The 22,962-nt window shown below is 45.2% G+C and overlaps 1 protein-coding gene across 3 annotated transcripts in view; it reads left to right on the forward strand.

Annotated features, from left to right (window-relative positions):
- The window catches only part of LOC137571446 (diacylglycerol O-acyltransferase 2-like), an 82,452-nt gene extending 67,765 nt beyond the window's left edge, over window positions 1-14,687 (forward strand). For all 3 annotated transcript variants that reach the window (XM_068280561.1, XM_068280562.1, XM_068280563.1), the window contains 4 exons: window positions 1,605-1,809; window positions 2,387-2,561; window positions 4,705-4,907; window positions 11,627-14,687. In XM_068280561.1, coding sequence (XP_068136662.1) covers window positions 1,605-1,809; window positions 2,387-2,561; window positions 4,705-4,907; window positions 11,627-11,781 — 738 coding nt within the window. In that variant the 3' untranslated portion in view covers window positions 11,782-14,687. The remainder of the gene's footprint in view (window positions 1-1,604; window positions 1,810-2,386; window positions 2,562-4,704; window positions 4,908-11,626) is intronic.
- The last annotated feature ends 8,275 nt before the right edge of the window (window positions 14,688-22,962 follow it).

Consider the following 22,962-nt stretch of genomic DNA (forward strand, 5'->3'; position numbering starts at 1 on the left):
TGATGGGCTGTCGCGGTGTCAGGGGGAACCCGACCCAACAGCGCCAATAGCTGCTACGGAAGGCGTCCTGTTGACACCTCCCTGAGCAGAGCTCGGGAAGGGGGAGGTGTGACGCCGGGCGACGCCCAGTCGTCCGAGGATTCGCGGCCGATTGTCCGATCGCAACCGTGATCGGAAAACTGACATTCTTTATTTTTAAATAGAAGTTTTTCCTTCCTGCCTTTCCCCCCTTTTTGCCATGAGGGCTGAATGGGCCTGCGTTAGCATATGGCTAAAGCAACCTGGTTTAGCAAGAAATCCTTTTAAGGCTCCCGGAAAAGCTCTGGTGACACTAATGTGCTAATTGGGCAGAGCTGAAATACCAACAGAGTCTATTCAACAGGGGAAGCTAGCACAGCATGAGGTCTATTGACACCTACATTCCTCCCAGTCTTGACGGCACCGACTAAACTGAGTATGGAATGCATGGTGTTGATAACTTTGTCACATTTTGCAAATACCATCCATGGGAGGAATATGAAAATTACATAATTTTGTTTCCCTAATTCTGTAGAATATGGTGATACTAGACATAGCCAGGTAACCCGAGCAGGGGCTGAGATATGAATAATGGGGTCCCCGTGCGCCCCAAATATTGCAAGTTTGATGTCCTATGAACGTGTATTCTCAGCCCAATCTGAATATGAAATCGGTTTGCATGTGCGACAAAACCCCGGCGGGGTATGAAATTGGACATATTTTGTGGATGGCTGGAAGTTCCTCCCCTGAGAACTCACTGCCTGACACGCCCCTGGGCTGAGCTTGAGACTCCGCCCAGAAATGTCAGTGCTCAAAACTGATTGCATGAGGACCCCCAGCCAATTCCCCCACTTTCCATCATACCGAAAAGACTGCCACTGCTTGGGGAAATAGCAGTGGCCATCTTGCAGGCGGAGCAACGGCCATGTGGTTCGGCCATATTGCGAACTAACTGCAACAAAGGAACTTTGTCTTTTCCCGAACGGACTTTCCACAGAATCATAAGTATTCGTTCTTTTTATCCCTTTTTCTTTTATGTACTGTGTTATCACTGTCTCTCATCGTTTAATTGTTCACGATTGTCTGTATATATTAATTATTTATATTGTAACAAATAAAGGCTTTTTAAAAGGTCTTTACCTCTCAGTAAAACCTTCTATTCAGTATACACAGACGAGACCTAAACTTCCGAAGGGACGCTACTGTTTTGATAGATAGATAGGAATTGCACAGTTTTAACCGGTTGTTTGTTTCACAGGTCTATAGCCAGTTAGCAGTTATCTCTGGGCTGATAGAAAACAGAGATGGTGGCAAATCTACCCCTGGGTTGGAGTAAAAGTGTATTTTCGTAACCTCACAGGCTCCCTACTGCGTCGTGACGCTCAAACTCCGCCAATTCTACGCAGATTGCGTCCATAGCTCTCAATCTGTGTGCTAGAATCGGATCGGACGGTTTTGCGTGTTCACGGCCAGTGGGGCTCTTGTGACAGGGGGGTGGGCGCAATTTCATTGTTTGCCATAGGCGCTGTATTACCCAAGTACGCCCCTGCCTTTATTGTAACCTGGTTTTCTTTTACCTCTTTTAGCTGCATAAAACAGTAGATCTGGACCCAAAAGGGAACTACATCTTTGCCTACCACCCTCATGGCATTATGAGCCTAGGAGCATTCTGTAACTTTGGCACAGACAGTACTGGATTTTCTCACATGTTTCCCAATCTGAAGCCACACCTCACCACGTTATCTGGAAATTTTAAGGTGCCTTTATACCGAGAGTATCTCCTAGCTGCAGGTAAGCGATGGACTCAGATAGTCAAATGTGACCATGTCAGCAGACATATCAAATGAGCCTTCTCCTAAGGGAGGTTCGTAAATGATGCGGGGTTCTGGGGGGGACAACGAGCATTTACTTATATAGGGGGGGGGGGGAGTAGTGGCTGCTCCATAGCACTCCAACTTTATGCGAGCCGCCATCTTCTCTACCCTACTTAAACTACCCGTGGTGATGTTGCACGTCCCTGGCCTCCGCCATGCAGGAAGATGTACTTCAATATGATTATGGATTACATCTCCCAGCATGCATTGCAGCAGCCGGAGACATCACCGCAGGTACTTCTTCCCAGCAGTTCTGCAGGCAAGGAGACAGGCAACATGTAGGCCTGAATATAGATAGAGGGGGGTCTGTGGAGCAGCCCCTCTAGGTAAGTGAATGCCTGCTACCCCTCAAAAACCCACACCATTTACAAGCTTTACTTAGAGGGAGATTCATTTGGGAAGTTTGAAAAAAATTGGTGCCAAGTTCCCTTTAAATTTAGTAAAAGAAAATAACAGAACTAAATAAGCTCTGACCATTGTTTCCTTGGTTGCAGGGATGTGCTCAGTGACCCACTCCTCCATAGACTACCTCTTGTCCTGCAATGGGTCTGGCAATGCTGTGGTTATAGTTGTCGGCGGAGCAGCAGAGGCATTGCATTGTGTCAGGAATAAACATGTACTCACCTTAAAGAGACGGAAGGGATTTATAAGGAAAGCGCTGGTTAATGGGTAAGTTATATTATTTTATTCAGTTTCCACTTTGATATTCTGAACTGTCCACATGCATTAGGCTTGGTTAACACATAAATCGGTACATTTCTATTCCAGTCCTGTCCTGTCAGTTTGCAGCAGTTTTGCAGCAGTTTTTTATCCGTTTCACCTGGCAGGATTAAAACCCCTTTTATGTCTGAATCAAGCCATAGAAAACTCATGCATAATGGACAGGACAGGACAGGACTGGAACTGAAATGTACAGATTTATGTGTGAACACAGCCTATATAGAAAGTTCATACAAAAACTGACAGGACTGGAACTGTACACCTTTTATGTGTGAACCCAGCCTTAGACTTATAAACTGTCTAAAGTTTTGGAACAACTAACTGCCTGCCTTTCCTACGATGACCTTCAAGCCTTCTAGCTGTGAGTCCGCTGCTGCCTTTTAAACTCTTTATAAGGCTACATTCACAGTTGCACTGCAATGCACCACCAATGTGTGGCGTGGTTCGGCGGGTGCGTTGCGGTACAATGGGGTGCGGCATAGTAATGCACTGCATTAATGGTTACAGTGAAGCATACTTTTTATTGACTGTATGCTTCACTGTATGCTACACAATGTGCAAATAATATGTAGCGTCGCTTTCCCAATCCATTGCACTGCATTTCTGTTGCTACAGGGAACGCAACACAAATGCCTCTGTAAACATAGCCCTAGGCTGAGTTGTTTATGGAGCCTCAGGCACATCTACTGGTCGTGATTTAAAACTATATATTTTAGGTAATTGGCCATTGTAAAAATTATGGGCTTAGGATCTCATTAGTTTATTGTATAGATTTGCATATCAATTCACAATGATCAAAGCATATTGTAAAAGCTGAAAAGTTACGGATTGCATGATCTTTATTATCTTATTGCCCAATTCATGACAAGCCTTTAAAGGTGCGTCCGTCAGACCCTCCCGCTGGGCGGTTGTTCTCCCGACAGTAGTGCGTGTGTACAGTCTGTCTGCAGACTAATAAGGCTGTTTCTGAACAATCCGCTGCACCTGCGCAATACAATCTGGATGACATCAGTGCAACTCCATGAACCGCACACAGGGGCGTAGTAAGATGCCGACCTGGTGAGGTTGGCATCTGTTCCGGAGGAGCCCGGGAGCCACGGCGAGGGCACAGGACGGATGCCAGGGGCTGGAGGAAGCCCCAGGTAAGTAGATTTTTGATTGTTCTTCACCCCGGACCTTCCCTTTAAAGTAAACCTGAAAGGATTTGTAGGAAATAATTTTTACTTCCCTTGGGCTCCCTCCAGCGCCCTGTAGTCTGTTTGTTTCCTCGGCGTGTCGGATCCCCTCTGTTATGTCGCTGTGAAGTCAATGATCCAGCTGGGATTTGAGTCCCGGCCACGCACACCACCTGATCATGTTTTTCTGCATTTACTTACAGACTTCTCTGCCACACAGACACATTATTTGCTCACTGCAGCTTCTATATGCCTTCTCTACTTAAACAGTTGCCTTGTATTTTGCTGCTTCTAGGTTTGCTCAACTGCCCTGCACTTACACCTCTACTATTTAGCATGGTAACTTGCTCTGTGCTGCACAAAATGTACCTCCATTTACTAGTGCTTTTTTAAAGGGGCACTATGTTGAAAAACTGTATAGAAAAATCACTTTGCAAAGCTCTTTTTCAGGCGCTTAGCGATTATATATTAGGGAAATCGCTAAGCTCTTGAAAAAGCGATTTGAAAATCGATTTCCCGAGCACTTTTAATGAATGTATTTGTATTTATTCATTTCCGGGGCAAAGATGACTGACGTCAGGAAGTGAAAAAAAAAACGCTGCTCAAAAGTGCTTGTCTAAGTGAAAATCGCTCTGAAAGCGTTTAAAAAAAAAGCTTTCAAAAGTGCTCAATAAATCGCTCAGCGCTTGTGATAGCGCTGGTGATTTGTAATGTGAACAAGGCCTGAAGGTAGTGAATAATCACTGATCACAACATTTCCAAGGCACTGTCACAAGTGATTAAGTATCAGCAGCATCTCGGCTAGCAGGTGAGTAATATATTATTCTGACTGCTGCTGATGGAGTAACTGTAGTTGTGTGCTATCTAGGAGCTCACCTGTCTGGTGTGAAATCATAATATAATTGTTTTCTTTACAGAGCCTCTTTGGTTCCTGTGTATTCATTTGGGGAGAATGAAGTTCTTCAGCAATACCACTTTGAACATGACAGCTGGAAGGAGAAACTCCAGAAACTATTCCAGCAATGGATTGGTTTTGCACCTTGTATTTTCTTTGGTCAAGGAATTTTCTCCAGTTCTTCCAAAGGAATAATGCCCATAAGAAGACCTATCAACACCGTGGGTCAGTGCTATTTATTGTGTGCTGGCATTTCATACATTTTATATGTACTGTATATATTTTTCTTCATTAAGGGACACCCGAACTGAGATGGATATGGAGGTTGCAATGTTTAAACTCAATCTCTTTGGCTGTAAATGTGCATGAATCACACACCTGATAAAAGCATGCAGCTAATCCAGTCAGACTTGAGTCAGAGCACCTGATCTGCATGCTTGTTCAGGGGCTGTGGCTGAAAGTGTTATTGACACAGTGTAAGCAGGACAGCCAGGCAACATGCCTTGTTTAAATAAAAATGAATGTCAGCTTCCATATCTCTCTGATCACTGGACATGATTTACTGAAGTTTTCCAAGGCTGGTGAACACTGGAGAGCATAACAGATGTACCAAACCTGGCCTACAGTTATAAAAAGAACTGTCAATAAGCTGCCACAAGTTTGCAACTCTGTTCTATAACCTAGGTTAATGTGTGGTACGCGTACCCCAGGGGGTACTTCTGATGGTTCCAGGGTGTACTCAGACTTGATATACTTAACCAAGAATAACAAATTTAGAATTTTAGAAAATTATAAATCTTATATAAATCTTATTTAACCTTCTTGGCGGTAACCCCGAACGTAGTTCGGGGTAAGCCGCCGGAGGGTGCCGCTCAGGCCCTGCTGGGCCGATTTGTTTAATTTTTTTTTGCTGGACGCAGCTAGCACTTTGCTAGCTGCGCCAGCACCCTGATCGCCGCCGCCGCGCGCCCGATCGCCGCTATCCGGTGCGGCGCGCGCCCCCCCCCCCAGACCCCGTGCGCTGCCTGGCCAATCAGTGCCAGGCAGCGCCGAGGGGTGGCCCGGGACTCCCAATGACGACCCGACGTCAGTGACGTCATTCCGCCCCGTCGCCATGGCGACGGGGGAAGCCCTCCAGGAAATCCCGTTCTTTGAACGGGATTTCCTGATCGGAGATCGCCGAAGGCGATCGAAGAGGGCGGGGGGATGCCGCTGAGGAGCGGCTATCATGTAGCGAGCCCTGGGCTCGCTACATGATATAGAAAAAAAAATTAAAAAAAAACTGCCGCGCTGCCTCCTGGCGTATTTTTTTATACCGCCAGGAGGGTTAAGCAACATCAAATTAGTATTTTAGCTATTTAAAGCGGAATGAAGACCAGCATTTCTACTTTGCTCTAATAGATTATTTATATACAACCAGCTTTTTTCTTTTTACTAGAACAGCATTCAAAGGGTTAAACACAGTTCTTAGAAGCTTCCCTGCAGGGAAAGCTGCAGGAATCCAAACTAGAGATAATGTTATACTGTGTTTAATTGTATCAAGTGAGAAATACAAATAAAATGTTGAGAAACACTGCTCTAAAGCACTGCAGCAGACAACCATGACAACTGCTAAAAGATTAGAAAAAATTGCAGTCACATGATTGCAGAGCATCCTGGATTTATGACAATGTGGTCACCTTAATACAATTCAAACAACTGCTGACCTTTAAAAAAGCCTTTCTGTGGCCTGCTATGACTGAGGTGAGAGATGCAAACCTTTGCCACCTAATATCAATTTTAACCACTTTACCCCCGCCCGTACGGATTTCTCCGTCCCTTTTTCCATCCTTTAACCCCCAGGGACGGAGAAATCCGTACTTTCCGTGCTCCCGCCGCTGCCCGCGCTCCCGCTCGTAAACACGCCACCCACCGCTAGTAAACACGCCGCCGCCCGCTCGCCCGGAGATCAATGAACGGGAAAATCCATTCCTGTTCGTTGATCTAAGCCCCGCAATGATCCGCTGCTCTCCGATGGGCAGCGCGAACATTGTGAAAAAAACCAAACACTCACAGCCTCCTAGTACTTCCTGCGAGCGTCCGGAAGGACGCTCGCAGGTCGCAATAAACAAAAAGTTACTGTTGCCATCTTGTGGCCAAATAGTAAAACTACACCCTAAGCATTTTTTACATATAAATAAATTAGTGTTACACAAAAAATTAACTCATTACCTCCCACACTCCCCATTTTTTTTTTTTTATTAAATTTTTTTTTTAAAAATTTACAATTAAAAAAAATACATAAATAGTTACCTTAGGGACTGAACTTTTTAAATATTTATGTCAAGAGGGTATAACACTGTTACTTTATAAACTATGGGCTTGTAATTAGGGATGGACGCAAAACTGAAAAAAATGCACCTTTATTTCCAAATAAAATATTGGCGCCAAACATTGTGATAGGGACATAATTTAAACGGTTTTATAACCGGGACAAATAGGCAAATAAATTTCATGGGTTTTTATTACAGTAGCATGCATTATTTAAAAACTATATAATGGCCGAAAACTGAAAAATAATTATTTTTTTTCCCACATTTTTCCTATTTTCCCATTAAAACACATTTAGAATAAAATAATTCTTGGCATAATGTCCCACCTAAAGAAAGCCTAATTGGTGGCGGAAAAAACAAGATATAGTTCATTTCATTGTGATAAGTAATGATAAAGTTATAGACGAATGAATGGAAGGAGCGCTGAAAGGTGAAAATTGCTCTGGTGCTCAGGGGGTAAAACCCCTCAGTGGTGAAGTGGCTAATAAATCTAGACCAAGTTTCCAGAATCCTTTAGGTTGTTCATTGTTCTCACATCCCCATGAGCCTTAGGTCGCATTCACAGTGAGACGTTGAGTGTTAATGCGACGTTAAAGTCGCACCATGTCTGCGCTGAGAGGTAACGTACTGCAAGCAGTGAGTTACCACAACGCAACATTTTTCAATGCGACTTTAACGTCACACTGTGAACGGCCCATAGGTCTAGCATTCCAGTGGCACTGTGAATGCAACCTTAGTAAACCGGGCTTAGAAATTGGCCTCAATTCACTAAGCTTCTCTCCTGTCTTTAATAACATTTCTCTAGTTATCACCATGGTGACGACTCACGAGGCATGTAGTACTCAGGAAACATTTTACCTCAGGCAAACCTAAAGTTAACTCTTCTGTCTTTAAGTTAACTCTTCAATCCTTAAAATAACTCCAGAGTTAAAGACAGGTTGTTAATTAACTGCGTGTGAAAATAACTACAGAGGAGGTAACAACTACAGAGGAGGTAAATTAACTACAGAGGAGGTAACTTAAGAATTGAAGAGAGAAGATAACTCTCTCACAGTGTGGAGGTAAGTTTTCTTTTGCCTTATTATCTCCAGCATGATCTTAGTGAATTGAGGCCATAGTGATTTCAAATCTTTTTCTTTAAAGGACAAGTATCACGAAAAATTGTGAAATGTAAAATACATGTATGCATATGCATAAAATGTAAATTTGTCCCAGAGTACAGTGCAATATAAATTACTTTTTATTACCTATCTTATTACCTACATCACTGTCACTTATAGTAGGTAGTAAATAACTGACAGATCTATCAGGTTTTGGACTAGCTCATCTCCTCATGGGGGTTGCTCAGGGTTATTTTGGGTCTTTTTTTATCGATTTATCCATAACCGTGCGCTACCGAGCATTGAATAAACAAAGCAACCTTACAATCAATGAGTGCTTAGGCCACAGTTGTAGAACTCCAATCCTCAAGGGCTGAGGCCTCACACAATTTTGACACAGCTCAAATGAATTGATGGGACTGAATCAGGAAAAGGTGTGGTTCATCAAGAAGAACACATCTCCCTTTCTCCTTTCATCCTAAACACTGGCATGGATATCCCTGACTTAGAGAAAACAGTATGTTCACAATCATCAATAGCATAAAATTACAAGCTTCACCAGCAGGCTCGGATTTACCTCAGTACTTACCTATAGGCACAGATGTCCTGGCACCCTAGACTTTTCTGTCCATGATCCTACAAACCCTCCGCCGAACCACAATGCAAGTATACTGGCTGTCCCAGCTGGCACTCCTCCCTTACTTCCCTTGCCCATCATGGGTAGCTACAGGTGTACCTTTAGTATTAGATAGCCAGAAATACCCTTGATATTAAAGAAAACCTGTACTGAAAAAAAGTTCCCCTGGGGGGTACTCACCTCAGTAGGGGGAAGCCACTGGACCCTATCGAGGCCTCCCCCGTTCTCCTGTCACTGTGTCCCACGGCGGTCTCGCTGCAGCCCCCAGAACGCATAGGCGACAAATCCGACTGCCTGTGCAATATTTACCTTTTTGGGCTCCAGCAGGGGCGCTGTTGTGGCTCTTCTGACGGAGATAGGAGATAATAGCCGATTTCCGTCAGGTCCGCTGTACTGGGCAGGTGAAGGAGAGCGGCCCGACGGAGAACGGCTATTTTCGCCTATCTCCGTGGGAAGTGCGGATACTGCGCCTGCGCTGGAGCCAAAAGATAAATATTTACATCGCCGCCGCTCCGGGAGGATTTTCTCCGCCGCCGTGGGACCGAGGAGGACGGGGGAAGCCTCAGTAGGATCCGGAGGCTTCCCCCCACCCGGGGTGAGTACCCCCCAGGGGAGTTTTTTTCATTACAGATTTTCTTTAAGTAGCTTGAGGTGCCCCCAAGTATTAGGTAGCTAGCGGAATCTCAGTATTAAAGTGAACCCGAGGTGAGATTGATATGGAGGCTGCCATATTTATTTCCTTTTAAACAGTACCAGTTGCCTAGCAGCCCTGCTGATATTTGGCTGCAGTAGTGTCTGAATAACAACAGAAAAAAGCATTCAGCTTGTCAGAAACACCTGATCTGATGCATTTTTGTTCAGGGTCTATGGCTGAAACTATTAGAGGCAGAGGATCAGCTGGACAGCCAGGCAACTGGAATTGATTAAAGGAAAAAAATATGGCAACCTCTATATCATTCACACCTTGGGTTCGCTTTAAGTAGCTAGAGGTGCCCCTGACTGAAGGGAGATCTCGCAAGTGGAATGCTGAGAGCCGTGTGAGTAACCTCTCATTTACACTCTCGTCAGGACTCTGCATAGGGAATGAGAGAGGGAGGCGCTCGGGAGCGGAGTGTGCTTTCCATCATGCATCATAAGGCGCCTGTAGGCACGTGCCTACAGTGGCGTATGGTAAATCCGGCCCTGTTCAGCAGTAAATATGACATAAGTGTACATGAATATATATTACAACCTGCTCATGGTTATCTTTATTTACAAAAACTATTACTGATTCACAGTTGCCCAGCATAAAAACAAAAAGAACAGGAAGTGCTCACTACCAAGCAGCACCTTAAAGACAACTGTAATGAGAGGGATATGGAGGCTACCATATTTATTTCCTTTTAAGCAATACCAGTTGCCTGGCTATCCTGCTGATCCTCTGCCTCTTAAGCTACGTACACACATGCGACAACGATCGTTCGTTGTCAACGACGAACGAACCTTTAATTGATGAAAGAACGACCTACGTAAAGTTAGTTTTAAAAGGTGTGTAACCATCAGATCGTTAGAACCAACGTTACATCACGTAAAGCAACTATTGCGCTTGCGCATAAAAATGAAAAGTTCCATGGAGAAATAGTGAAATGCGCATGTCAAGCCTAGTACGAACGATCGTTTCCAACGATGTACTACTTTTGCAAACGATCGTCGTTGGGAAAAATCCGCCGAGCTAGATCATTCGTTTTGAACGATCTAGCTCGTCCGTCGTTAGACTTCATGGTCGTTGGCTGCTTTTTTTCAAACGATCGTCGTTTGAAATGATCGGGGAACGATCGTTTCAAACGACTATAGTCGCATGTATCACCTTTAGCCATAGACATGGAACGAGCTTGCAGCAGCTCAGGTGTTTCTGACATTATTGTCAGATCTGACAGATTAGCTGCATGCTTGTTTCTGGTGTTATTCAGACACTTCTGCAGCCAAATAGACCTAATGCTGGGTACACACTATGAGATTTTAGTTTCGATTTTTTTTTTTTACCAATCGATAAATTTGGTCGATTTATCGAACATAATATAATTGCATGCATCATCATTTTGCCTCCACACAGTTACGATTTCCAGTGCGATTTTCTTAGTTTTATCGATTGTTTTATGAATCGAAAAGTGGGTTAACTCATGTCCAGTGTTTGTGAGCAGGTCTGTGGAACAGTTCTTTCTCGTCCATGTTATCGACAGAAGCGGTCGAACAGGCCTACAAACGGTAGATTTTCGATCTATTTCGATAGATAATATCAAACATGTTCGATCGCTTTTCGATCGAGAAAACCTTCGATACCATTGTCAGAATTGCAGAAATGCACTCGATACCTGGTTGAACTTTCTAATCGATTCGACCGCATTATCGATCGAAATAAAAATCAAGGTATTCTATGGTATGTACCCAGCATAAAGGTCCTTTCTATCATCATTCGTTTTTCTTCATTTTAACATTTGAAAATTAGAAAAATTTCATTGTAATTGATGTGAATAAAGTTTAGAGCCAGCTAAAGACATTTTTCAGTAGAAGAATACATATATTAACATAGATCTGCACATCAGTCCTGAAAGAGGGACAAAGGGATTTTGTTACCAAAGAGTGACTGTCCCTCCAAAAGAGGGACAGTTCGGAGTTGTGTTTGAGCCATCACCTCTTAGGTAGGAGTCTCACCACATGTCTAGAGCTGCTTACATGGAATGAAAACACAGAATACTAGGTCACATGTATACAGCCATTAATATTGCATTCACGTGGCCTGTAAAAGGAGCCTTGGTTAATTACAAGGTGTGTCTCCCTGATGTAGAGTTTTATTAAGGATGCCAGCTATGCTGTTTGGATTGATTACGCTGACTTGAACATTTTCTTTCCTTCCAGTTGGGAAACCGATCCCTGTGCCTAAGATGAAGAATCCTTCTGAGCAGCAAGTGGATGCTTACCATGCTCTCTATGTCAAGTGTCTGCAGGAACTTTTTAACACCCAGAAAGAACAATTTGGTTTACAGAAAACAGACTATCTGTACCTGGTATAACAGAAACACAAAGGACTGCATTTTGTAACCGGATAGAACAGAACTTTGGATTAGACACAAAATACCACTGCTAGACTCTGCTAACAAATGATAAGATTATGATGATCTTTCACAACTTCCAATGGAAGATGTTGTCCATTTAGCTGATCAGTGTGAAGTCTTCCAAGCGCCAAAAAATTGTGTCCAGTATTTTCATCTCTCAGTTTATTTGCCAGCTTTTAAGACTACGGTAATTTGTTATATTTAAGGGCCTATTTTGCACGGCACCGTAGACACCAATCTGAAGTGTCCAATGTTTTCTTGTCTGTGGGTCTGTTTGCACTAGTGTGCTGTAGCTAGTGGCTAAGCTAAGGAGCTTTGAGCCCCAATGCAAGTTTTACATTGGGCCCCCCCCCCCCCAAGCATTGTTCATACGGTGCAATAAAACCTGTCAAGCACATCCATTGTCAGAGGTGTAAGAAGAGGAGGGGAACAGTTTAAGGATTATTACTATTCAGAGCATATACAGAAGTGATAATTACCAGCATAGCACCATTAAAGAGCAAATACTGTGATTGAGAGAGGGTCCCTTTGGGCAAAGGGCCCCGGTGCGGTCACAACCTCTGCATCCTCAATTGCTACACCACTGGCTGTAGAGGAGTCTGTAATGCCAATGTACCTCTGCATCTGCATTCATGGACAGTGCTTATGTACATTGAATACATTCCTATTGGGACATTTAGTCTCCACCTTTTTGACACTTGCATTTATGACAAATCTCTGGTCCAGAATTTCCTGTTTTCTGATATTTTAGGTGCAGGATGAGCTTATTCATCATTTTTTCACTGAAAAGATCCAAATAATTAATGCCTCAAATTTGTGGCAAGGCAATTGAATGCTCAAGATCCTCAACATCAAGATGGCCATCAAACCAACCTTGGCAGGTGATCAACCATCTGATTTGATTATTATAATCTGAATCGGATGCAAATTGGGTGATTGCCTGATCCACACTGCGACCAATTCTGGCCGAATTAGTCGCACTAATCGGTTGGACATGCTGCAAGATGTAGAGCTGACTTTAACTCAATCGGGTGCTTGGCGGTAACGGCGATTGATATTGAGACGAATGATGAAACCCCCATCGCTATCCCCCCAATGTGTAATGTGCACTATACATTACCTGTCTGTGGCTGCCGCTTATCCTCCGCTGGCTCTGGGCGCAGTCCTTCCTCCATACACACGCCCTGAGTACACGTGCTGGAGTAACGGGGGTGCATGTGTGACGTCACATTCGCCCGCATGTACACTGGCAACCACATGTGGCATGTGTATGGATAAAGGACTGCATAGCCAGTGGATGCTCAGCAGCGGCCATGGACAGGTGTATAGTGCACAGGGGGGGGGCACGTTACACATTAGGGGGTTGGTGAGGTCAGCAGATGCCAATTCTGGATCGATTTCAGCATGAAATTGATCGGGAATCGGCCTGTAGTGTATGGGCAGTGGACAGATCTCTCAGATCAAATTAAATCAGAGAAAGATTTGTCTCTTGGTCGAATCTGCCCTTCATCGATAGATGTATGGCTGGCTTAAGTCAACTAAGATCTTGAAAATTGCAACAAAATCCTCCACAAACCACATGTTGCTCTTTTCTCCAAGATAACCACACCCACATGATGTCTAAATGCTGCATCCATATTATGTGGTCATAATTTAACAATTTTCCTCTGTTAAATAGAAAAACACACATCAATGCGTTGAGGAATACATGCATGGAAACATTGTGCAATATATAGTGTGAATAGATTGTTCAGAGCAATGCTGAGTAAAAATAATTCCCCTCTATGCAAATTTCTGTTCACCAGAAACACTAAAAATATGGAAGGGCTAATGTGAGTCTTCAATTGTTTAGCAATGAACCAACAGCTGATAGCGTGCACACAGCTGCCTGTTTGGTATTGGGCAGTTTGGGGGTCTTATTAACTCCTGCACCTTCCTGGCTTAGGCTGTGTTCCCACTTGTGCTGGACCACGCATGGCCAGTGGGGGTGGACAGTGTAGTGTCCGCTCTGATGCTCCGCTGTGGTCTGGCTGAAGCCCGGGTCAGATGTTTTACCATTACAGGCTATATGTGGAAAGCATCCGCCTGCCTGAGATTATCGCAGATAGCACAGAAGTGCGGCCTGCTTACCACAACCCCAATTCCTAGGATCTGTTGCAAGTGTGAACGGCTCCTACTTATAAAATAGGAGCCATTCACTCGATTGGAGAACAGACAAAAAATGTGGGACAAAGCCGTAGGGTCTGTTTCCATTACATGCGGTGCGATGCAGCTACATAGCCACATCACACCGCGGGTGTCCTGTAACTAATGCACGGCAATGGAACAGTTTTGAACATGTGCATTGCATGCGGAGCGATCTGTGAATCTACAGCATGATTCTAGCACTGCTGCAGCCGCCCGCCATCCCCTCCTCAAGCTTCAGCATCGGGAGATGCGGAAGTGACGCAATGCGGCGAGGTAGCCGCATTCGCATCACTATCCCAGTGGGCCCTTTTACACTTAATCAGTTGCTCTGTTATAACTGAAAGAAAACGGATTTTTAAAGTAATGTCCATGTTTTCCTATGGCTCAGTTCCCAGTATATGCATTTTAACTAAAACCTTGTTCACAATCCACTGCTATGGAAAACCACATACTAATGTACTTTAATACATACCAACGCATCAAGTGTAAAATGACCCTTAGTCAGATTTCACTTTACTTAGGTCTTGCCAATAAAATCTGAACTCTGGCTGAAAATGTAAAATGATTGGACCCTTTACATTGATCTTTGCCTTACTGAACAGCCCTGATTGTGAACTCTGTAAGGAGATTTTATGATGAATGTCTACAATAAAGGTATCTGTATAATCGGTCTATAACCAATGGATAAAGTGCAATTCTTACCTGTCAGTGCTTCTACAATGGAATTATGTATTCCTCTTTATGCTATACAGAATAGGATGGGATTGAACAAGTGAATATCAGATTTTCATATTTTGGATGGGCTCTTTAGACCTTCCAGATATGCTTTGTACAGTATTGCTGGTAGACCTTTGCCTGGGTTTTTGGTCACTGCAGCAAAACACTGGACCAAGGTCATCAAATCAAAATATCAGTACTTTGTGATTGAAGCAACAGCAGGATTACAAGTAGTTCAAAATTTATTATAGAAACATTGAGTCAGTTTCTTTATAAAACACAGTTTTTGCTTTTCAACTTACATTTGAGCTTGAAGAAATGTCTTCATCAAATCAGTACTCCACCCAGATTTGTTTTCATTTACTTTTAGTCTTTAGGGAAGAGTTAAGCGGTCTGTAGATGTTTGGGACATTCAGATCTGCAGGCACAGTCAGAGGCGTATCTAGAGGGGTGCAGGCATGGTTCATGCCATGGGTGCCACCGCACTATGGGCGCCATGGCCGTCTCCTCCTCCCTCTGCCCCCTCCTCTCTCATGCTCCACTACCATACTGAGGGATGACGCATGTTACTTGTACTTGGGGGACTAACTCTAGCAACCTATACTGGGGAAGCTACTTATATGGAGGGGGGGACTCATCTAAATACCTATGCTGGGAGGGGGGCACCTCTGGCTACCTATACTGGGGTGGACACACCTCTGCATATCCATACTGAAGAGAAACCTCCAGTATGGATATGGGGCACAATTTCAGTGTTTGCCATAGGCGCTATATTACCCAGATGCGCCCCTGGGCACAGTGCACTACTAAAGCCTTGTACACACTCTAGAGGAAACTCAGCTAATGACCACTAGTAATGGTCATGTCTAGGAAAACTCATGGAGAAGCATGTGATCAGTTTGAACAGGTGATAGATATGCAAGTCTCTGATTTGCTGGTCATGATCATGCACTAAAGCAGTAAGTGATCACAGCAAATCAGAGCTTTACAAATCTTATCAGCTAATCAAACAAATCACATGCTTCTCCATGAGTTCTCCTAGACATGACCATCACAAATGACCACCTCTGCCGAGAATCAAGAGTGAGTGCAGCGTCCCCCGATGCCTCGACCACCAATCAGCTTGGTTGGATGAATTCGGCTGAGCATTAGCCGAAAAAACACTGTCCAAGAGCGGAAACCGCATGGATCAAGAAGCTTTGGGAAACAGGCCATAGTACGTGGCAGTAGTGGATGGTTTCTGGAGCGTTTGGAGCACCCACACGTGTCTGTCCGGTAGGCAGATGGAGGAGAGCCCGTTACCAAACTCTATGCTGCTGAAACAATCTAGCTTATGTGAGAGCATTTTATTAATACATTTAATTGTTTTCAAGCTTAATTACACTATGAATGCGATTATTTTACATTGAGGTGTTTGATATCCAGCGAATGGGGTAAGGAAGAGAAGAATGTGCTTACCTGAAATTATCCAACAATTTGGATCTTCCAGTAATGCATTAGGACCTGAGCATACTTCAGCGCTTCTGTGGATTATTCCGCAAATTAATCTGTAACATTGATGTGTTGCGGTTGATGCAGGGCCCGCATAAGGTGTAAAGGTATAAGGAGACCCTGGGCAAAAATAAAGATAGGGACCCCTACATGATACTGGCTAACAATATTCGGTAACGTTTGTTTCCCCCCCACCCCCCTTTTCCCACCCAATAGCAGTATTAGGTGGCCCTGCCCCCCATAGCAATATGAGGTATTTTTTGCTTTTCTCCACAACAATGCAAAATAAGCATGCTTGTCCTGCGCCACACTCCCCCCAGTTTCCTTCTTCGGTGCAATTCAGCCTCAAGTATTTCCCCACTAGTGCCTCTTCTCCAGTTCCTGCAGGCATGTACCCACTGGAGGATGCAACTAGGAAGGAAGGAAGAAAGAGGAGTGAGCCGGCCGGACAATTGAGATATTACACTCTGCTCTGCTAACTCTACATTAACCCCCATCTGTCATCTCCAAGGCACGCTACAACCCCAAGACACCCATACTGCTGCCACTGAAAGGGGGAGACTTGGTGCCCACTATGACCATGGGCAATGGACCAGTTTGATCTAATGGAACCATTGGCCCTGGGCAGCTGCACATATGCTAGATTGTTGGCACAGGCGAACCCCACAGTTATTTCTTTGTTTAGGCTATGTTTCCACTGCGATAGTGGTCCTTTGGACATTACCCCAATATTTTAAACACAAGGGTATTTTATTATCTTCACCGAGACAGTTATAATCTGCATAATGAGCGTCAGTTGGCTTGACTCTTTGTTGCCTGGAATTCTTGAATTATCTCTTCATATAAGTTTCTGGGTATTTCTTCCTCCACCTCTCTCTTTAAGGGGCCCATACACTCAGCCGATTTTCTGGCCGACCGATCGATCCCGATCGATCGATCGATTGATCGATTGAAAATCGGTTGGCCAATCGACCGATCGATGGCCGATTTCGATCGATTTCGATGGATTTCCATCGAACTGGCAGGATGGAAAATTTAGGTCGATCTGATGAGATTGCTTATCAGTTTGCATTGGCCTTAATGGAAATCTGATGGCAAAAAAATGCCATCAGATCGAATTTCAATAGATTTCAAACTGAAATCTATTGGAATTCTATCCTGGTAAAAAATGTTCTAAAAACGCATCAGATAGATCATCAGATGCATTTCTTATCTATCTGCTGCCAATCTGACGAGTGTATGGGCACCTTACGTTTCCAGTACAATTGACAAAGAGACCTCTAGATAGCACACAAAAATGTAGACAGTTGAAGCAACAGTTTCTTTGGATTTGGCTTCTATGAGCTATTGTTTGTTCTTGGTCTGTGGTAGCCTACTATAAAGGCAGGATTCCTTTGACAAGCCTAATCTCCCCACCCTTTGGTTTATCTGGTTCATCAACTGTGCCTTGGCAGAGATTTACTGTATGAGGTGTGATCAGTCACTCTGTGTAATTGAGCTGCACAGAGTTGTAAATGATTATACTATGGAATTGAATCCCTGCTGTTAAATTGTAAAGCACCAGCTATAAAGAATATAAAACACAACCATAAGTAAAGATTTACTGATGCAAAAAAAAAAAAAAAAGTGCATCAAAGTAACAATCAAGTCTGCTGCAGAAAGTGCATTAAGTATAAATATTTAATGGCAATCTACACAAAAGAGAGGTATTACAAAGTGAAATCCAATCCAATGTCCTTCTTTTAAGTGCCTCTTATAAACAGAAAGATCAGGCTGTGATAAGACTGTATAAATATTTCTCAAGTTTTGAAAAGATGGCCAAGTTAAACAAGCCATTGTTTAGATGAGGGTAGGTAGGAGGCCAATTATGGGATGTAAAAAATGGATTAACCGCCACTGCTTTCTGACACATAATCGTTGACTCTGAGGACAACAGAACGGAAAGGTCAACAGAAAGACAAATATAAAGCTTTAAGGCTAACCTGATGCAGCATGAATGTAAAGTGATGATGCAGACATAAAAAAATATTTTCTGGTTGTTGTGCTGATCCAATCCTCGAATATCTTCACACACTGACCCTGAAGAAGTAAGCACTCACGTTAGCCTGCCACTTCTGACTGCATTATTGTTGCAGGTGGTGTGACTCCCTGAGGCCATGGAAGATGAGATCAGCATAGCAGCTAGCCAAGCATAGTGTGCATCAGTTGTGTCCCAATCTTCCAGAACCCCAAAAGTATGACCCGGTTTTGTCCTGTTGCAAATGGGTCTCAGCTTTGTATTGACTCAGGCCCCTTTCACACTTATCGCTTCACGTTGTGTTGCACAAAACTGCCGCATCCCACTGCAGAAGCAGTGATAGTAATATGAAGCTATCACATTTATTGCAGTGTGGAGGGTCACGTCAGGATGATGCAAGAGTTGTAGTCCGTTTAATCGTTTAATCCTGAAGTGAGGCATACTTTTATTGTAAATAATACAGCTTTACCTCCTATCGCCTGCAGGTGGCACTGTGTGCCAGGACTATACCAAACTTCCACTGTCCACCAGCAGTTGGCCATCTGCACTTGTTGGTAGTCCAGGTCCACCTCTTACCACCTGCAAGTGTGTGCCAGGTCTACACCAAACATAGGCCAGTAGTAGTGTTTAGGCTGCTCACATCATACAAAACTTTAAGGGATACTGTAGGGGGTCGGGGGAAAATGAGCTGAACTTACCCGGGGCTTCTAATGGTCCCCCGCAGACATCCTGTGCCCGCGCAGCCGCTCACCGATGCTCCGGCCCCGCCTCCGGTTCACTTCTGGAATTTCTGACTTTAAAGTCAGAAAACCACTGCGCCTGCGTTGCCGTGTCCTCGCTCCCGCTGATGTCATCAAGAGCGCACAGAGCAGGCCCAGTATGGTCTGTGTCTGCGCAGTACATAGGGTTGCCAGGTCGGCTGATGGAGAAAACCGGACAGGGGTGGAGTTAGGGGTGGAGTTAGGGGCGGAGTCAGAAGCGCACTTTTATGTAGAGTGGGGCTAAGCAATGGGCTTTAAAAAAAAATTATAGTATTTATATCGCACTGACATCTTCTGCAGCACATTACAGAGTACATAGCCATGTCACTAACTGTCCTCACCAGTAGTACTGGTCCAGTGCACATAAGAGACAGTTTTTCACCAGTAACTGCACATTATAAGAGACACCTTTTCGCCAGTAAATGCACATAATAAGAGACAGCTTTTCCCCAGTAAATGCACAAGAGACAGCTTTCCACCAGTAAATGCACATAAGACACAGCTTTTCACCAGTAAATGCACATAATAAGAGACAGCTTTTCACCAGTAAATGCACAAAAGAGACAGCTTTTCACCACTAAATGCACATAATGACAAACAGCCAGTGTTCCCAGTATATGTAGCCAGGGATATATGTGCCCAGTATATGTAGCCAGGGGGTATATATGTCCCAGTATATGTAGGCAGGGGTGTAAATGTCCCAGTATACGTAGGCAGGGGTATATATGTCCCAGTATATGTAGCCAGGGGGTATATGTGCCCAGAATAGGTAGCCAGGGGGTATATGTGCCCAGAATAGGTAGCCAGGAGCTATATGTGCCCAGAATAGGTAGCCAGGGGCTATATGTGCCCAGAATAGGTAGCCAGGGGCTATATGTGCCCGGAATAGGTAGCCAGGGGGTATATGTGCCCGGAATAGGTAGCCAGGGGGTATATGTGCCCAGAATAGGTAGCCAGGGGCTATATGTGCCCAGAATAGGTAGCCAGGGGGTATATGTGCCCGGAATAGGTAGCCAGGGGCTATATGTGCCCAGAATAGGTTAGGTAGCCAGGTGCCCCCCCCCCCCCCCCCCCGCAGGAGGAGAACAGTGCAGCAGAGAGAGAGCTGGGAGCAGCGGTGGAGAAGGGGGGCAATCTCCCCCCCTTCCCTCACCTTAGGGTGCTCTCTCTCCCCCGCTGTCTCCTCCAATATGATGTGCAGGCTGGCGGGTGGCTGCGGGCGGAACTTACCTCTGTGTCGCAGGCGCCGGAAGTTCTGGTCCCGCAGCCGCTGAGATTCGACTCAAAAAAGATCCAGATCAAAGATTCGAATCATTCATGAGCCGGACAACACTATTCAGACTGATTAGCGTTGTCCGGCTCATGAATGATTCGGATCTTTGACCCGGATCTTTTTTGAGTCGAATCTCAGCGGCTGTGGGACCCGAACTTCCGGCGCTGGAGCGACACAGAGGTAAGTTCCGCCTGCAGCCACTCGCCAGCCTGCACATCATCCTGGAGGAGACAGCGGGGGAGAGAGAGCACCCTAAGGTGAGGGAAGGGGGGGGAGATTGCCCCCCTTCTCCACCGCTGCTCCCAGCTCTCTCTCTGCTGCGCTGTTCTCCTTCTGCGCTGCGGGGGGGGGGGCTCTAAACCGGACAACTTAATTGTCCGGTTTAGCATGCCTTTTTGCACCGGACACAGCGCACAAAAACCGGACTGTCCGGTGTAAAACCGGACACCTGGCAACCCTAGCAGTACACTCCTGGTGACATCAGCGGGAGCGAGGACACGGCAACGCAGGCGCAGTGGTTTTCTGACTTTAAAGTCAGAAATTCCAGAAGTGAACCAGAGGCGGGGCCGGAGCATTGGGGAGTGGCTGCGCCAACACAGGATGTCTGCGGGGGACCATTAGAAGCCCCGGGTAAGTTCAGCTCATTTTCCCCCGACCCCCCTACAGTATCCCTTTAAGCAAGCTCACTATGTAAGGACTTCAATCTGTCTGATTCAACCTTGCTCCCTACAAGAGTGGTGACCCCTACAGCCGGGGGGCCAGCCTCCCCATGGTCATATAACAAGTATGGCTACCACGACAACCATCAACTGTAACAAGTGTGGCCACAATGACACTCTTCCTTCCCCTTAGCAATAACCTCAGTATAGTGATGTTCCCAAATGATTGTCAGGATGCAACCCCACCACCACCACCCCCATCCCCATGCTGTGCAATACAGTGAAATAGGTTTAAATATTGTTACCAGTGTTGGTATGCACTGCAGTCCCTCTTCTCTCATCTTCCTGTAATGATTGTGGAACTTTCTCCGTGATCAGCGCACAACGCGTGCGCTGATACGGCGGAAATCCTCCACAAGCGTATAATTGCAGGCACCCAGCAAAAGGTGCTACGCACCCGTAGAGGGAAATTCCTGTCGGCAGATGGCGCTGGGGAGTGCAGAGGAACCAATCCTCTGTACCTCCACAAATGCCAGACAGGAATTGTACGAAGCGCAGAACGCAATCGCAAGAGAAGCGATTGCGAATGAGAACGAGCAAAGGGACAGATTGTATGTGTGTGCGCCAATCTAGTCGCCACCCCCGCGACCGCGCACACACAACAGCAGATACGAAACAGAAACGCAACCGCAAGAAAGGCGATTGCCAGAAGTGACACAAGGCAGATCAGAACAGAATACGAGGATAGCAAAGGCACAGCAAATCATACAATGAGGAGATGCGGAAAACAACAAACGCTAGCTAACCGCGAACACCGCACTCATTCGCAACAGTGCACGCGGTTATGCGCGGTCTCCACATGATAAGCACAATAGAGACAAGCGCGCCTAACTAACCATCGACAGACAAACATGAAACAGAGGACGCGAAAGCTTGCTTAACGGTTACCTCACCGAGCCTCCAGCAAGCGGTCGTAGCAGACAAGACAGACCCACGAAAACAGAGACAAGCGAGAGATAGGATCCACAGCACTAGCGAAAGTGGCTAGCACGATCCAGGTACAGAGTAGCAGAACAGAAGGATCCACAGCACTAGCGAAAAGTGGCTAGCGTGATCCCAGGAGACAGAACAGAAGGATCCACAGCGCTAGCGAAAAGTGGCTAGCGCGATCCCAGGAGACAGAACAGAAGGATCCACAGCGCTAGCGAAAAGTGGCTAGCGTGATCCCAGGAGACAGAACAGAAGGATCCACAGCGCTAGCGAAAAGTGGCTAGCGCGATCCCAGGAGACAGAACAGAAGGATCCACAGCGCTAGCGAAAAGTGGCTAGCGCGATCCCAGGAGACAGAACAGAAGAGATAGCTGGTAGCAACCGCTGCACCAGCTATACTCCAAGAACAGAGATCAGAACCATTTCCTGTCGACCACCGCTGGGACAGGACAACAGCAACAGAACAAACAAGCAGATAAACAATCCTAACTGCATTAGGGAATCTGCCTAGCACAGTTTCCAGGAATTACTCTAAGCTGATCTTCAAACAAAGAGCATGGCTGACACTCTCCAGAGTGTTTCACAGGAAGACTCCTTATGACCAGCGAAGCATTGTGGGAAAGACATAGTACTTATAGTACACGCCTCCAATGAATGTGGCCAGGCAATTTGCATGACAACGTATGCAAATTCCTCTGCAAGCACAAGCTGCAAAACTGACAGAAGCTCTTCTTTCCAGAGTCCTGCAGCATGAAAACCTACACAATGGTCAAAAAGCTGCCTGCCTGCACAGGCAGCTGAGCAAATCATCACACTTCCCTACTCTACTGGCAGCTTCCTTCTTATGTTTATAGTTGGCACTTGTATGATGTCAGAGAAGCGCCTTCAGGAGACTGATGCAAGGAGATGGCAGCGGCCCTCTAAGAGAGTGAGGCTGGCAGGAAGAAGGGGAGGGAAATCTTGTATTGGGGAAAGTAATAATTTGGGCCTTCAAGTCTCTGGCCGTCCTACTGCAGGTGAATTGTTCCCAGTAGTCATGGGTCT

This window comes from Hyperolius riggenbachi, chromosome 4 (assembly GCF_040937935.1).
Source record: "Hyperolius riggenbachi isolate aHypRig1 chromosome 4, aHypRig1.pri, whole genome shotgun sequence".
In the NCBI taxonomy this organism is placed as follows: domain Eukaryota; kingdom Metazoa; phylum Chordata; class Amphibia; order Anura; family Hyperoliidae; genus Hyperolius; species Hyperolius riggenbachi.